Source organism: Gadus morhua, chromosome 6, assembly GCF_902167405.1.
Source record: "Gadus morhua chromosome 6, gadMor3.0, whole genome shotgun sequence".
In the NCBI taxonomy this organism is placed as follows: domain Eukaryota; kingdom Metazoa; phylum Chordata; class Actinopteri; order Gadiformes; family Gadidae; genus Gadus; species Gadus morhua.
Window position 1 is genome coordinate 18086563 of NC_044053.1, and position 16815 is coordinate 18103377.

At 43.8% G+C, this 16815-nt stretch overlaps 2 protein-coding genes across 3 annotated transcripts in view; one reads left to right on the forward strand and one right to left on the reverse strand.

The window, feature by feature from the left end:
- nf2a (NF2, moesin-ezrin-radixin like (MERLIN) tumor suppressor a) overlaps window positions 1-11111 on the reverse strand; it is a 28197-nt gene extending 17086 nt beyond the window's left edge. Inside the window, exons 1-6 of one of the 2 annotated variants that reach the window (XM_030359005.1) lie at window positions 10388-11111; window positions 9343-9468; window positions 8727-8849; window positions 5462-5545; window positions 413-481; window positions 147-229 (exon numbers count right to left, since the gene is read on the reverse strand). In XM_030359005.1, the coding sequence (XP_030214865.1) occupies window positions 147-229; window positions 413-481; window positions 5462-5545; window positions 8727-8849; window positions 9343-9468; window positions 10388-10504 (602 nt within the window). In that variant the 5' untranslated portion in view covers window positions 10505-11111. The remainder of the gene's footprint in view (window positions 1-146; window positions 230-412; window positions 482-5461; window positions 5546-8726; window positions 8850-9342; window positions 9469-10387) is intronic. The other variant, XM_030359006.1, reaches the window with a different exon arrangement.
- A 126-nt stretch (window positions 11112-11237) lies between these two features.
- fbxo21 (F-box protein 21) lies at window positions 11238-16782 on the forward strand. Its single transcript, XM_030359002.1, has 12 exons — window positions 11238-11494; window positions 11937-12072; window positions 12258-12367; window positions 12479-12600; window positions 12880-13026; window positions 13254-13396; window positions 13486-13622; window positions 13887-14066; window positions 14477-14609; window positions 14847-15037; window positions 15462-15619; window positions 15831-16782. The coding sequence occupies exons 1-12, from the start codon at window positions 11271-11273 to the stop codon at window positions 16076-16078; spliced, it is 1929 nt and encodes a 642-aa protein (XP_030214862.1). The 5' UTR covers window positions 11238-11270; the 3' UTR covers window positions 16079-16782.
- The last annotated feature ends 33 nt before the right edge of the window (window positions 16783-16815 follow it).

Here is a 16815-nt window from a genome sequence, read left to right on the forward strand (position 1 = left end):
AGTCAATATCCCACTCTATTCCCCAATAGGTAACACAACCCTCTGTGCTCTTTGAGTGGCTTTTACTCTGCCTCGGGTAATCTATTGATTGGATTGTGCATCAAGCAAAACAACTAACAACTGGTCAACCTTTTCACAACCTTTACCTTGTCCTGCCGCGGTGTTCGGCATAGCACGCCGTGATCCGCTCCTCCCACATCTCTGCAGTCATCTGGTACAAGTTGAACACCTGAAAGGCAGAGGGAGCCACTAAAATACACAAAATGAACAAGAAGAGCCGACTACATGAGTCACAGCCGCAGCTGCTCAGGAAAGAGTCGGAATCATGGGCAGGCTGTCGTTGCTTAACATCAACCTAGATGTGAGATGGGAGGACGGTAAAATGTAATACAAAAATCTGAAAGTCACTTACTCTTTTAGGCAGTAGCTCCTCCTGGGACAGAAAGCCAGGCTTGTGAAGCTTGGCATCATAATCACCATACTGAAATATTCACAGGAAGAACAGAAACAAAGCACGGCTATGTTAACAAGGCTGCGTTACCTGTCCACAGACTTGGTTGCATAGTACACTGCCCGACAAGGCTACATTGATTAGTACACAGTATAAATAAGGTACACAGTATAAATAAGGTACACCCGGGTACATAGGCTAACACAGGTACACCCAGGTACACAGGCTAACACAGGTACACCGGCTAACACAGGTACACCGGCTAACACAGGTACACCGGCTAACACAGGTAAACCCAGGAACACAGGCTAACACAGATAAACCCAGGTATACAGGCTAACACAGGTTCACAGGCTAACCCATATACACCCAGTTACACAGGCTAACACAGGTTCACAGGCTAACCCATATACACCCAGGTTCACAGGCTAACACAGGTTCACAGGATAACACAGATACACCTGTACATAGGCGGGAATCAATGGCAGTCATTACGCGTTCAGGTAATTGCAGCTTGCACCTACAAGGCCCAATCACTGTTCGGTCATTCATTGGACAACATCACCATTGGGTGGGCCATTTGCAGTAAGACTGAGATCAGGCGAGATGGAACCAAGCTATAGATCTGTTGATGCCACATTATTCCCCGCAGGAGAGCTGGGAGCTAACTCTCCAGTCTTTTGTGGAAGTCCTTGAGAATGGAATTAGGTCTGCTGCTTTATTTTCTTTCTATCTGTCATACCCTATGCCAGAAGACAGTCGTTGCTTGTTTGTGGGTGGACATGCTCTTGGCTTGTGATTCCATTATCCTGTCTAGGCGTGTGCCTCTGTTTGTTGTCTTGTTCTGCTGGGTTTGTAATGGTTTTCTTCTGCTTATTTCCTCAAGCAAGATGGATTCCTAAGCTGCTTATGGACAAATTTATATAAATCCTTGTTAAAGCACAAAATCACTGCTATGCCCAATAGAGGTTCCCTCTGCATGCGTGTCGGATCCCAGCCTCCTATGGGTAAACGAACCGGTACCAGAGTAGAACATCTGAGACCAGTGTAGCATTGGCCTTTATCTGAGGAAAGCAAACAGGAACATGTGTAGCGTCAGCGCATCCTTTCTCCAATTATAAGTAAATGCTCTGAGTCAGGGAGTGCTCACTGAAACCGTTTGGAAGCAGCTGTGTGGATGGCCAGGGCCATCTGTTAATGTCACATTGACCCCCTGCAGAGGGCACTTCTAACAAATGTTAAAGGTCCAGACAGGAGGTCATACGTCTTGGATGGAGTCAGGCTGCCACATTCTGATTAAATGGTGAGGTGTTCACATTTAGCATTTAAGTGAGTCTTGGGTTAGCCTTGTGAGACCAGTCTCATATTCCTGTTTGCGTTTCAAAACGAACATCAGTATGGCCTTGGCAGGCAGCAATTGATTTTCAAATATCCCCAAGGCCTTAGTAATGCTTGAAAACATGTTTAAATATGAGAAAAGCCTTCCTGGAAGGTTTCTGTTCATCTTTTAACATCGTTCTTCATCTATTTTTTTTCTTTTTAAGTGTTTTGATGCTTCGTAAATCGCTACACTTTCGTCTGGCTCTGCCATTATCATTTTAAATCCAGCTGCCGGCAGTGCTACCTGCTCGTCATGAACTGAAACCCTCTCCTGAGCGGTAGATTGGTACTCGCTCAGGAGAGAACCGGATAGTCTTACGAGTCTAGGCCCACCATATCTTCAATGTCATGTCGATATCCTTTTCTAAACGTATTTGCACGCTTAGTCAAGTTCACCTTTAATTGCATGTTGTCATGGAAACCTGCCACTCAGTCTCCCTCAACTAAATCAACAACCATTCCCGTGTGGGGCGTGTGCCTCTACTTAGTAAGCCGCTAATCATTAATGTTCAAGATGTATCTATCAGGTCACTTGTCCACGTGAATTGGCCTATGCAGCCTTCGGCGGTCTGACCAACAACGGCCTGGAGGACTCCAACTCTAGTGCAGAGATATGAATTCCAGTATTTTGTTGTAATTCACTTTATCAGGTGCTTCTATTGCGCTGCTGTTGCAAATACCTTTCGTCTTAAGCTAAACTTCCCCTGTGGGACAGTCATGTTTCTCTAAATTGAACCGTTTTAAATTAGCAGCAAAATAAGCCGGAGTCTGGATCACTAGCACGCTGGCTCACAAAATGTTAGAGCCCAGGGGCATTACGCAAAGCTCCAACCCAACCTCTCTCGTTCCCCCTCAGCTTCTTCTAACTTGTTTGTTTGTTACCCCTGAATAATTGACCATGTTTAGATTTGGGAAAGGCTGAGCCGCGAGCCCATGGAGAGATACGGGTTGGGTGTTTGGAAATGATCCTCCCAAGCTTTCTGCTCCCACACCTAAAGTGGGCGCACCGTGATGTGTACCACAGTAATACACACAGGGATGCTGACAGCAATACTGAAATGCAGAGCACCCATTTGTTTACTATATTTTACAACAACCAAACAACAGTGACCCAATCCTTCCTTAATAATAAATGTCACCTAATTGGCAGGTGTATAAACAAAGACAATTATCTACTCAATAACCACCTATAGCAATATTGGGAAATACAGCCTGTAGGAATCTAGTTTGGAGGAATACTAATTCGAAGGCAAGTGAACTCCCTGTTTCTGCTTAAACTTAAACACAATAAAAAGTTGTCACCATGGCGACTCTTGGCATCGTTGTGACACATTTTTTAAGGCTACTATACATTCTTGAGTTTGACATTTTAATGAGCGATGTGGTATATGCTCACACACCCCGTTATTATGCTAAAAGTGTCCAAGAAGATTGACCCACTAGAATATCTGGCAGCCTTCGGTGTCAGTGTAACTTCATCATGACGTTGAAGTGCCACCGGTTTATTATTAAAAAAATTATTTTGTATTTTAAAAACGGTGACTAAATAGCAAAGTTTACTCTGTTGAGAATCATACATGAAATTAAGACGTTAAAAACAATACAAAGAAAGTTTTTGTTTCAATGGCACCTTAATCAAAAGAAGTGCAAACTAGCCACCATTAGCTGTAAATTGTCAGTGGTGGAGTGAATGAAGCATTAAGCACAAATTAGCCAACATTAGCTGAAAACGGATGTCTGTCTGTCCGTCTATAGCTGAAGGTGGCTAGTTTGTACTGAATGCTTCATTCACTCCATCCGTCCGTTTGTCCGTCGACCAAATAACCATCAATGAACCCAAATCCATGCACAATCTTTTGAGAGGGACGGATGCGCCGTCCGTCCGGCTATCAAATTAAGGAGAATTTGGTGGGTTCATTGATGATTATTGGATGACATCCCCTTCCTTACTTACGGTTTTCTTTGAAATCTCTAAAGGGGGCCTATCCTGGGATGTCATCGAGGTGGCAAGGTTTCAGGTTTAGAGAGCTTGATATAATGCTGCTTGCTGCCCAATCATCTCGCTGCAACCCCATAATTGACCTCCAAAATCACAGCGTTAGGTTCTGCACTCATGTAGCCATGCTATGGCCAAACAAAGCCTGCATTTACCAGAGGAAGGGGTCATCAGAGCTCTGAAACGGTGTAGCCATGCAGAATACCAAGTGACAGAAGAACCCTCTTAGATTGGTGGAATGCAATGAGCTTTGTTTACCTGGATATTATTGTCTACTAGGTGTTATTGTCATGAAATAAACACATGGTCAAAATTGGAGGAGGGTCCTGAAGTCTAAATTGATAATAATATATTAGCCACGGTCCTTTTGCAAATATCAAGAGATAGATTTTTAGACATAATAGCATTCCAAGCCTGAAAACATTTGCATTTAGGAATTTTACAGCATTTGCCTGAATTTATTATGGCCTAGCAGGTCTACCATGTAATATTATCAGTTATAATTACTTCTTACTTGTATCCAAGCCAGGGTGATAGATATAACTTAAATCAAGCCCTAAGAAGAAACCAAAGACGAAAATTCTTTAGATAAGAATATTGACCCACTCTACAGACGCTCGCAGTCATGTGCAAGGGAAAATAAATGGATCCACCAACTCTAAATAACTTATTCCCAAATCCCATCATTGTATTTATTTACTTGGTCTCTTCAACTCAGGCAGGTTAACAAAGCTGCTACTAGGCTTTCCACTATGTTTGCGTAGAATGATCTGCCACTTTGTGCTCTGATTGGGAACTGATTGCAAAAGTAATTGTCTTCACCTGAATGAATCTATGAGAAAAAAATACCTTGTTCGTACATCAATACACAGTGTAAGGATTACACATCAATACGCACACACCTCCCTGCTCTCTTCCTCGGTGGGGTAATCACTTCATTAACGATGAGTCAGGGATCTGACGGAGGACCAATATACTTCACACCGTCTATGCACTGATTTCTGCACAAAAACAAGTAGGATCAGTAAGGAGGGCCCCGGAGCGCTCAGCCGCTGCCGCCGATAATCAGGACCGGGCTCCTGCCTTATTATGCCGATTTAATCATATCAGTGCTGAACAGAGTGGACAGCGGCTCGAAAGAAAAACAGTGTTTAGAGCCTTGTTCCCCCATGTGCAGGTTGAGGGTTGTTGGGCCGAGAGTTACACTTTATTTTCTTTTCGCTACTCCGTAAAACCGTTGGATAATTATTTGCTTCGTGTGAGAAAAAATTCCCATGGGATAGTTGGGTGGGATCTTAATGGGGAGGAAGTTGTGGTTTTACCACCTGTCAAGAAGAGGTCACGTCTCCTCATGAATTTCTCTCGGATTTGATTTGAAGGTGGGGATCTATGGGAATTGCTCAACCAAAACGAGTTAGTAGTGTGTAACCAGTGCAGTACTTTCATATGAGATTTTCCTGTGAGAGCAATGCCCAAGGATTTGATGATTACGGGTGGGTCTGACTATTCTGGATCTTCAAAGATAACTGAAAGAAATATATGAACGGTTGGATGGGCATGTAGACAGCGGAAAGGTGACCAGATATAGATATAGAAGACAGGCCTGCCTGAAGCGGACAGCGGGAGGCTCTCACCTTGGCATGGACAGCATAAGAAGCCAGCAACACAGAGGCCTCAGGCGGACAGTGGATCTCTTCCTCCAGGATCTTGTTCTTTACCTAACAAGAGAGAGAGAGCAAAGAGTCTGTTGGTCGCAGCAGTTCATTAGGTTGGTCCTCAAAACCCAACCTCCTCATCACAGGAGAAAAGGAGGGTTTGGGGAAAGTGGCAAGCGTTCAACCTCTTTTGCATTATTGAAAAGCCTTGAATCTACTCCTGCTAACCTCGAGTTTGGGTCCAGGCCTCATCCATTAATAAAGACTGACTGTACTTCCCAGTTGACACAGTTGTTTGAACCGCACCAGGTCTAGGTGTGTTCTGGTCTCAACACTCTCTGCTTGTACCCAGACACATAGCACACCTTTAACATGTGACATGACATCCTAGTTACCAATACAGATACAGGCGGAGATTTAATTGAAAAATACAAAATAAGCTGATATCTACAAGCTTATTTAGTTCAGTAACCATGGCCACATTGGGACCCATTAGCCAACATAAAAGTAACTGCTAATCTAATCCAAATGCGCTGGATTTAAATCACACTCAATCTTCTCTAAAACCCTTTTCTTGCTGGTAAACAGAGCACGATTATGAGATTAACAAATGACTAGTCCTGTAATCGATGCTCTCTATCCAACATTGTCAACAGAAACAGCTCAGAGCATCCTGTGTGGCTTTACCCAGTGGTTCTGGTCCCCCTTGTAATGTTATCGGCAAACAAGCCTGGCTACAAACACAAAGAAACCATGTTGAAGCCTGTTGCGGCTAGGGGGCTTATCATTCAGAAAGCCATTTGTGCAGGCTTGTCTAGGTGTGAAGCAACACAGGTGTCGAGGCCCGGGTCTGACAGCTCCCTAATTGTGGGAAGAGACCGACGCTTCCAATCTGCTTTACAAATGAGGCCGTACTGCCGCGGGCAGACGGGGAATGTGTGCACGCGTGTGTATGTGTGCACGCGTGTGTAGTTGCGCGTTCATGTAAAACGGTCTGTACGGGTGCCAGCGAGCGCATGTGTGGAGGAAAGAAAGTGATGGTTCTTGATTGGCGCTAATGCAGCCGTCACGCCTGTGACACCAGTCCATCCGCCTGCATCATGAGGCTTAATGAGCAGAGTAACGAGGAGCCGGGCGTCACAGGACCACCGGTCATTTGTATTCTCCACCACACGTCTCCGCCGACCGGGTCCCATTGTTAAGCGACCCGGCGGCGAGCCGGCACGTTGCGGGCTGAGTCAATCTTCTGCAGAGCGCCTTCTCTCTTTCCCTCCGTCAAAAAATACATGCTAATAAATAAACCACTCAGACTGGCTCTAAACGGATTAAGGACTGACTGACTTTGTTATATGTCTGGAAGAAGACAAATGCGTCCACTTCCAGACCCTGAGTGAACACAAGGCAAGTAAACCAGCACAGTGGACTGGATACGACAATAAAGCCACGGGGGACGGCCAGCCCATGGGGAATACGTTAACTTAACTGGGCCAATAACTGAGCCCTTAAAGCCTAATTGGTAATTACTAAATGTAGCCGGTCGAAATTGGTGGCAGGAGCCCGGCTACAAAGCAGATCTGCTGCAAGCGGAATAGTTTGCCAGGGTTCCAAGAAACTCCCTGGAGAGTTTGATGCAGTTAGAAAGGCCATTGATAATAAGTCGTGCAATGATCCCCCATGGCTGGGCACAATCAGAAGTCACAATCATAGGGTATCTGTCCGATACAGCGGTGGAGTGATAATCGGGAGATTCCGGAGCATCCCGGTGGGTCATTAATGGTTTGGGGCGGCTGCAGGGCTTATTACTGCGGGCTGACGATATTGCGTTTATATAAGTTCCCTTCTGTGCCATCCGGCCAACCTGAACTGTGCGCTCGCAGTCTCTCACTCACCCCACTCCTCCTACACTCACGCAAGTGTTTTGAAGTTTGCGCGATTAAACTCACGAGAGTAAAGTTGGTCTACTTTCGCGAGCAAACCCCGGCGAACAAGCGGCGTGTATTAAATATTCGCTTTTGGTGTAAACGCACAGTAAGACGTAACAGCTATTACAACATTGAACTCTAGTGCAGAGAATTAGAGAGTGTACAGATTATCCTGGGAGCGGAATACACATTGTGTTGAAAGTGTTTGACAGCAAAAAGAGAAAGGAGAAAGGTGTTGCCGAGAAGGCAAGAATTAAAAAGAAAGAAAGCACTGGAGGAGGACGCAGCAAAATGCTTGAAAATAACGGATATATTCAGATTCCGAGCATAGAGTAAAGAAGTTGCAGGTGAAATGCTAGGAGTTAAAGCAGGGAGCTTGGAATTAAGTGTTAGTTTCCAACATGCCAAATGATTAAGTCGCATTTCAAATAAAAGCTTTCCCCGATTTTGATTTTTTACAGCTAGGTCGGCCAGCTTGGTCATTGCACTATAATAAATAAATGGGAGCAAGCAATGAAGAAGAAAAAATTTTGCAGATTCTTGTAAAATAAGCTAGTTAACCTTCAGTATCAGTATGATTATCAGTACAAATGTTGAATGGTGGTAGCATGTATGTAGTCAAAGATTTTTTTTTTATTTTGTAGTCAGAGAACTGAGTCAGATGTTGATGAGACAGGGCAAGGAGGTAGCAGAGGAAACAAGGCTACAGGTGTGAACACTGCCCAATGTAATGAGTGCAACGGGTGCCGTTTCTAGGAGCGAGTTGTAATATTGCCGGAAAAGCTGGGCTGAAGTGAGTCTCACTCCAGCCCTGGTACATATAATTCACTAGCAACAAGTGCTCAGGCAGCACTGCTCCTGCCTGCCCCCTGCTGGCTACGGGGGGAGAAAGGCAGAGATATACTGCAGCTGTGGTGCAGCAAACTGATTTTCATCAACCAGTGGGAACATTCAATAAGGATGGTATGATTTTATCTGTACACTAAGTTAAAATTCATTACAAAGTGGTCAAAGATACGGCCAACAGTGGCCCAATAGATCCAGCTAGTAGCAAGAAGATGCATGATATTCTCTTAAAGAGACTGCCTTCGACCGTATGAATGTTTTTTCGCTATTTATTTTACCCAAAATAACTGAAATATCTCCAGAGATTTAAAGTTCCACAGAAAAAAGCCACAGTGTCTACAAAAGTAAAAACCTTTGTAGTGTTATGGGTGAAGAACTTTTTGAATTCTCCAAGGAATCATTTGAAGTCCTTGTCAAGTAAAAATGAAAAGTATAATTGAAGTAGACGATGAAATGGATTGGTCTTTGATGCTTACCTGCAAGAAGAAGAGGTGCTGTGTAGCATCCTGCACCAACTCCTCCTCTGCATCTTCAGGGTAAAACTTGGCCAGGAAGTGAAGGATAATTGGTTCCTCCTTGGGGACCTCCTGATCCAAAACCTACAGTTGAGTAAACCGATGTGAACGGCTGCTGCGCCAATTCGAAGTGATTTCCTTACAACAAAGGATTAGCTTTGTTTACTTGGCTGAAGGACAAACTTGGTGCCGAAAGGATTCGCCAACTAAATCATTAAAAATGTATCCATTATTAATTTCGTTATACAGACAATATGTTTTAAATAAAATACCATGCATGTACTGCATATAACTGTAGAAATGCGTTTTTTGTAAAGCTTTCCGTTTCAAACTATTATCGTAATGAATACTCTGGGTTCCCTTCTGTTTCAATCTATCAAACGCGTCTTGAATACTAAAAAGCCTAACAAGACATCCCTTTGAGTGCAAATGTGATTTGATTTGATTTATAATATAATATAAACAGAGATAATTAACTCATCTGAAAAATAAATCAATTGATTTAATCCACAAGGGATTTTATGAATTGGTTGCCGTTACAATAGTTTCAGACCAATGAGAAACATCACTTTGATACCTTCTTGTCCATCTTTAGCCAAGCTACCGTATCCTTGATTTCATACTGCAGCCCAAAGAACCAGGTCTCCCTTAAACCAAGCGTACGGCAGACGAGGTCAAACAAGTCTTTTCCTTTCCACTTCACCTGCAACACGCAACCACATTGGTAAACAATACACAAAAGAAAGGTAGGATTATAACTTGTTCATCTGTTGTAAATGGGATGGTTCACACACAAAGACTGAACACGGTGGGGACTTCGAGGCATGGAGAAAATACAGTCTCACTGAGAGCATATAGGTTATATTTAATCCTGTTGCTTTGGAATAAAGTAATCCAAATATTATTTTTATTATAAAACTGAATTGTAAGCGTATTATCGGGCGACATTACAATACATACACAAACTACAAGACGACAACTCTAATTCAACAAAATATTTAAAGATAAATGAAATCATCCGTATGCCTGCCAAACCCAAATAATTGCTATTTACATAAGACATAATTTATACAATTGTCTCCAGAGCTCAGAAAATAGAAATCGCAAACCTGCAATTGACATGCTACCATAATTAACAACTGTGCACATTGGATCTCCCACCCCTTTAAATATAGACAGCCTTCTGAAGTCTTTTTTGAATCCCTTTTTGCTCTGTAATATTATCACATTTCAATTGAAAGATAGGCTATGTTTAATATGGAAAAGTGTCTGCAATTACATCGATTGGCAAAAGGCCTAGAATGCAATTTGGACCAGTGTTATAGACCGTGGTCCACTACTGACGATAGAGCTGTTCCTTCTTGCAGTCCAGACCATAAATATAATCTTGGATACCTGCTGCCACCTTCTGTTGGATTAGAACCCACACACGTGGACAAATCTAAAATAGTTATTGCTGAATTTAATCCAATAATAAATCACAATATTTTAAATCCTTAAAATAAAGATGAGAAACAGATGAGCTGAAAGCGAAGATGTCATCGTTCTCATGGGTGAGGGACACGTTTTTGTAATTTTTCATTGTAACTTTTTGTTTAATAAGGAGTGATAGATTAACCTACCTCACAGCTGAACTCCAGGTCTGACTCCATGGTGCAGATCCTGACGGTAAAGTTCTTGGCTTGTTTTCTCCTCAGCGTGCTGAGGGCCATCAGTTTGGCTGCTATAGCGCTCGCCATGGCAGGCAGGTGTCGTGTCTAACTTCGACAGGGGGTCATAACCCGAGTCACACCAGATGTCTACCTGTCGTTATGTGTCTGAGGAGCAGTCTTTACATATCACTTGTCTGACCGAGCTACGTTATCTTCAGACTCCCAAACTGGGACATGGAACCTGTTTTCGACACATTCACTTAATTCAAACACCATAATAGGTCACTTAAGGATGCGTATTCCCATTGCCATTACGTTAATTTCCTACCAAACGTAAGATGTTAAAAGTCCACATAAACTTTAACCCTAATTTAGCTTCCGTTAGCTACAAAGTAGTCAGTGACCATCCAGTATTAACCGTATTATTACATCAGATTAAAACAAGCTATTAATAATCCATTACAATGTTTGGACCGTTATGTTACCGCTATGTTTCTAGTGTTAAGTGCACGGCGTATCTAATCTTATGGTGCCATAAAAACAGCACTATTACAACAACAGTCGAGGAAAAGTGCTACAAGCTAACGCCACCAAGTTTCCCTTTGGTGGTGAGTTGTTGTATCCAAGTATCCGGACGTGAGGTGGGCGGTATCTCTCTCTCCCTTAACACGTTGGGAAAGAAGAACAGCCCACTGCACGTTCCGACCCTCAGAACTAGCCGCTACCTTCTCCTTGTCTGGATCAGCAACCAATCAAATAGTACTATGCGCCGCAAGCCTCTCCCATAACCCAGCCCCCTGCGCCAGAAAGAGGTGGGGCCTATGAAATTAGGTAATCGGGGTAAACAGTAAAGATGGCGTCGTCTGTATCTGCAGATGGGTATTTGGGTCTAAATGGAGCTATTTCCGAGTCTCAAACAAAAAAACTGACAGATCTACCGGCCGAGTTGCTCGAACACATCCTGTGTTTTCCTCTCCTCAGCCATGACGACATCTGCAACGCGTCATGCACCTGCAAGCGGCTCCGCGACGTATGTCATGGAAGGGGCAAGGTCTGGGGACACCAATACAGACTCAGGTAATGATTCCTGGGGCAATTTTGTGCATCTCTCTTATTTCTGTATATGATTGCCGTTACAATTCGGGATCTAGTTGGGGGGTGGGTGTACATGAATGCTCTTAATCAGTTGAAACCAACTCAGGGGGTTATGCGAGCTTCGGAAGAGCTGTCAGATATCTGTGCTGCTGATGCACCAAATTCATTACGTCAGGCCAAGGATGCAGATGGTATAAGGAGATTGCAAATCATTGTCTTGCAAAAACTTACAACCAATGCAATTGAACGTTTTAATTGCATTATACGATCTAATTATTAGCATATATTAAGCTTTGTGACCTTGAATGGTGAACAGTATTAAAATGACTAAACAGAAAATTTGATTTTGGATTGCATACTGTCCATAAAATATCACTGTTATTATGTAACAATTGTTATAAGATTTTAACTAATCATTCAACAGATGGCCAAGATTGCAGAAATATTACCGTCACAATGAATGCTGTGATTGGCTGAGGGAATACAGAACAAGACATACTGTTGGTTTACAAATCAGACTGACCGTTGAATCCATCTCCAAGAGATTCTTCACTGAGGTTGTAAGTAGCCTTATCTACAACCAAGGATAACACAACTACCATTCCTGTTGAAGCTTACTTCTAGGCATAATGCCCAGAAGTTATCCCAACTACAACCCTCTAAAGTACACACACATGTGCATAATGAGCAAAGATGGGTGTGTATGACTTTTCACATTGAACTAACTCCAAGTTGTGTGACTCAGCCGTGCGTAGGCCAGGTGCTGGGGGATAGCTTTGCAGAGATCCAGTCACTGGGGGCACCTGAACACTTCTGTGAAGACGAACTGCTCTTCATCCTCAATTCAGACAAATGGTGAGGGCCTGTCTCTACACTACTGCAATATCTCAGCTGGAAACTATTAAAGTATATGCTGTCTGCACCTCCTCGTACACGAAACAATGACGTTCTACTCCTCTTTCTCAGGAAAAGCTTGACGTTGAAGTACTATGCAAAGAAAATACTCTACTTCCTGCGTCAGCAGAACATCCTGAGGAGTTTGAAGCTTTTTCTGGAGCAGTCGCCAGTGCAGCAATCAGCTCTGGAAGGTACTGGTATCAACTGTTACCAGTTTATACCATGCTGGATTTTGATAATGGTTTTCCATTTTGGGGGATTATACTTTGCATGTGGGTTGGTTGTGGTTCTAACTCTGGATGGGTGAGGGGTTGTAGTCAATGTCAGTCGCAGATTTTTCATCAGACTTTATCTGTGTCTTTTGACCACAGTGACCTAAGCTTTTTGCTCATTTAAACACAAGGCTTGACCCGGAACGAAGTGAGGTTGCTGTAACCTAACTTTGCTTTGTATCTCTTTTCCTTTATGAGGTGCTGTGCTGGTGGACCAGTATTGCAATCCCTTGGCGGAAATCACCGTAGCCAGTATATCGGACCAACTGGAAGAGATCACAGACAAGGTTCAGAAGATGTTGAGGATTAAGAACCCGTCTCACCCTAGCCTCAGGGGGGCTCCTGGTAGGTTTCTTTTTTTTTCTCCCAGCATGCATCTGAGCTGGTGTTAACTGGTCTTACACTTGCACTAAGAACACCACTACAAACACCTTCACGTCAAAACAACAACAACAACAACAACAACAAAGAGATGGATGAGGGAATGGGTGGTTGTAGTCTGTTTGCGTACATAATGATGAATCAGTTTGCTTCTGTTGACTTTACTTAATGAATTTCCTTAACTATCACAGATGCAGGTGTCTGCTTTCACGTAGATGATCTGGAACTCCAGAGACAGGCTGTGTGTGTACTGAACTGTGTGTTATACGAGCAGCTTCAGTATAAGGGCAATGAGTTGGATTACTACAACCCCCTGAACTCTTACATCCACCAGGTACGGTCCTCACAGACGGCTTTCCTACACCATTTGAAACGATTCATTTGATTTGGGATGTTTTCATTTCCATAATTTGTACCATGCAGGTGATCCAACGCCATACAGGAATACCCATAAGCCTCTCTGTCCTTTACATGATGCTGGCGAGGAGGTTAGGGGTTCAGCTGGAGCCGGTCAACTTCCCCAATCACTTCCTGCTTCGATGGTGCCAAAAACCAAATGGGTAGGTTCTCCTTGCGTCTTTCAGTCTGCATGTTTACTGGAGGCAACTTTGGCCTAATTTTGTACAGCAAAGGGTGTTGAGAAACAAATGAAAATTGTGTTTCAGGGTGTCTCTGACTTTGCAGGGCGTTTCTGACTTTACAGGATGTTTCTGATTCAGCAGGGTGTCTCTGAATAAGCGGGGCTTTTTGGACATTGCAGGGCGTTTCGGACTCTGACCTTAGACGCCTGCTCATAAGATGGTTGCACTTTTGACCCCCCACAGGAGTGAAGACATCTATGACTTTGTCTACATCGATGCTTTTGGCAAAGGCAAGCAGCTGACTGCCAAGGAGTGCGAGTATCTCATTGGCCACCAGGTGACGGCAGACTACTACAGCGCTATCAGCACCACAGAGGTTCTGCTAAGGATGGTGGGAAACCTACTCAACATTGGGAAGAGAGGGTAAGCGCAGTCCTCTACAATGTTGAAGGTGGTACTAGAGACATTGATGTACCTTGTGAAAAGCATGTTTGGATGGTAATGGTTCAATGATAAGAACAGCATTGTTGATTTAGTGAGTGATGCTAATTTTTGTTTCTGTCGTGCTTCAGTGTGGCATCAGTGTTCAAATAATAATGACTTACAGGGACAAATGCTTTTTTTGTTTGCATAAAAAGACAGATCAGAAAATGGACAATAAGACTTGGATTAAGAGGAGACACTCAGTGATTGTAATAGTGACGATACCTCTTTTTAAATATGTTGATTTGCAGCATGAGGCACACCTTGTCCACACCAATGCTTTGGCCAAACAGTGTATCTTAAAGGTCTATTCTGCCTAATCATGTACTTTACGGTTCCTTTTACAACAGGGAGGGCAATGAAAAATCCTACCAACTCTTGAGGGACTCTCTGGACCTATACCTCACAATCAACCCAGACAACGTCCAGTATTTACTGCTGCAGGCTCGCCTCTACTTCCACCTCGGCATTTGGCCAGAGAAGGTCAGATCAGTGACGGCACATCTGCACGCTTCATTTACTGTTGGTTTTCCTGATGTTTTTAAAGGTCAAGTGTCACGCTCACCAATTTTTTATATCAGTTTTTCCCAACATTGTATGACTGTCACCACCTCTCAAATCCCATTTGCTTCAAACTACTGACCAATAGCAAAAAAGGAGTTTGCATTACCCTTGAAGGACCTGAAGGTATTGATCTGAAAGGTGGACCCCTGTCTCCAGGTGCTGGATATTCTGCAGCACATCCAAGCGCTGGACCCATCCCAGCACGGTGCGGTGGGCTACCTGGTGCAGCACACACTGGAACACATCCAGCACAAGAAGCAGCCGGTGCAGCCCGAGGTGAAGCGGCGCAGCGCTGCGGAGCACGTGGACGTCCGCTACGCCGCAGGCCTGGTCATGAAACACAAGAGGTGCGGGCGGCGGCATTGCTGCTACTTTTGGATTGTGAACCCAAGTGGGCTTTGATCAAGAAAGCTGTTGCTGGAACCTTTTTTTTCTACATGTAAATATCTTGTCTTTCACATGAAGAGCCCAAAGCGCACACGCACACAATGTGTTTGTGTTAGTATCTTCCCTAACCCTTTATTATTTAACTGGCTGGTTAAATAAGGCCAATAAAGGGAGATTAGACCTCTTTTATTGGCCTTTGTTTGAGAGCCTCTGATGTGTTGACGACCACAGAGTCAATGTTCCAAAGCAGCCTCCCTTGTTAAGATGATTCAAACGCTGGCGGAATAAAGACAAACGTTCACAGCAGCCTTACTGAGATGCCTACAGACTAGTTATTGTACTGCCCCCTCTAACTAGCCTGCCCTCCTCCTTCCATCACCTCAGGTCGGGTTATAACTGTGTCATCTACGGCTGGGACCCAAAGTGCACTATGAGCCAGGAGTGGATCAGCACCATGCGGGTCAACCAGCTCAGCAGTGGAGCCGACCAGCCTTTCTACAACGTGCTGGTGCAGGACGGGACATGCCGCTATGCTGCACAGGGTAGGACACACGCACGCACGCACGTAATTCTATTGCCCTAAGTCATCGGGTACACCACTAATTGGTTAAAAAAAAACATGCCATTTATTTGAGTCATAATAAATAGCAGTAAACACATGTGAAGTATGATATTATTAAAGAAGCATTAATTTGTGAGTGAATGCTCTTTTTGGCAAAATGGAAGGTTAATATCATTTTTTTTCCATCTCAGAGAACCTGGAGCCGCACGAGGACCCTTTAGAGATCGGGCACCCCGAGGTGGGCCGCTACTTCTCGGAGTTCTCCAACACCCACTACGTTGCCAACGAGGAGCTAGAGACACGCTACCCGGAAGATATGTCCGAGACCTTGTGCACTGTCCGGCGGCTCTACCACAGACTGCTGCCCTCTAGCGGTGGGAACCAAAGCAAGGCGCAAGAGACGGCTGAGCCGGCGGAGCAGCAAGCAATGCCAATGTAGCTAGAGTCTTTAGTGACCCTGGTACCTACAATGGCCCTTCTTCCTCGTAGTATGCATTGATTGACGGCCATGCTCAACTCAGCGTCCACATAGCTGTCTCACACCGCTCAAAAGAATGACGTTGTTGCAAAAAGGATTTTTACCAGTCAGTATATGCCAGAGTGGATGATAACGCAAAAAAGCGATGGCATGTGTGTATGTGTAGTCTGTTAGGGTATACGGTTTACGCTGTAAACATTTATACTGCAATGCAGAATATTACAGTTTGCCATTTGAGCGGTTTATGGGTAATTCATTGAAATGTTCGTCACCCCACCATGAGCAATGTCATTCACGTCCCCCGGCCCCGTCACCAACCCAGCACGATTCTAGAACCCCCCCCCTTTTTTTTTCCTATATCATTGACATTGACCGAAATACGAATATACTTATACGCAAAATGAAAAACAAATAGGCCCACTTCGCAAATGGCCTTTAAATGTTTTGCATTTTGTCATCACGTCCCATGCACTTAAGCGTTTGCCCGTTTCATTTTAAATATTTTCTGTACATTTACAAGTTAAATATAATGAAGTGAGGGCTCATCGGGTCATTCAGCTCTCCTTCAAAGAGAAGAGTATGATGGAAATTAAGTTAATGAGTGGCTTGGACAAAGAACAATTATGACAATTGAGGAGAATTGTGGTAATAAAATGTAAAATTTTGTTGTGTAGTTTCTGTTTTATTCAGATAGGTTG

Excerpts from the sequence above, each read along its gene's own strand:
- fbxo21 (XM_030359002.1), top strand. The coding sequence starts at position 11,271 with ATGGCGTCGTCTGTATCTGCAGATGGGTATTTGGGTCTAAATGGAGCT. Across the intron at positions 12,073-12,257 it reads AGAGATTCTTCACTGAGGTT|CCGTGCGTAGGCCAGGTGCT; the intron begins GTAAGTAGCCTT and ends TGTGTGACTCAG. Across the intron at positions 14,610-14,846 it reads TCGGCATTTGGCCAGAGAAG|GTGCTGGATATTCTGCAGCA; the intron begins GTCAGATCAGTG and ends CCCTGTCTCCAG.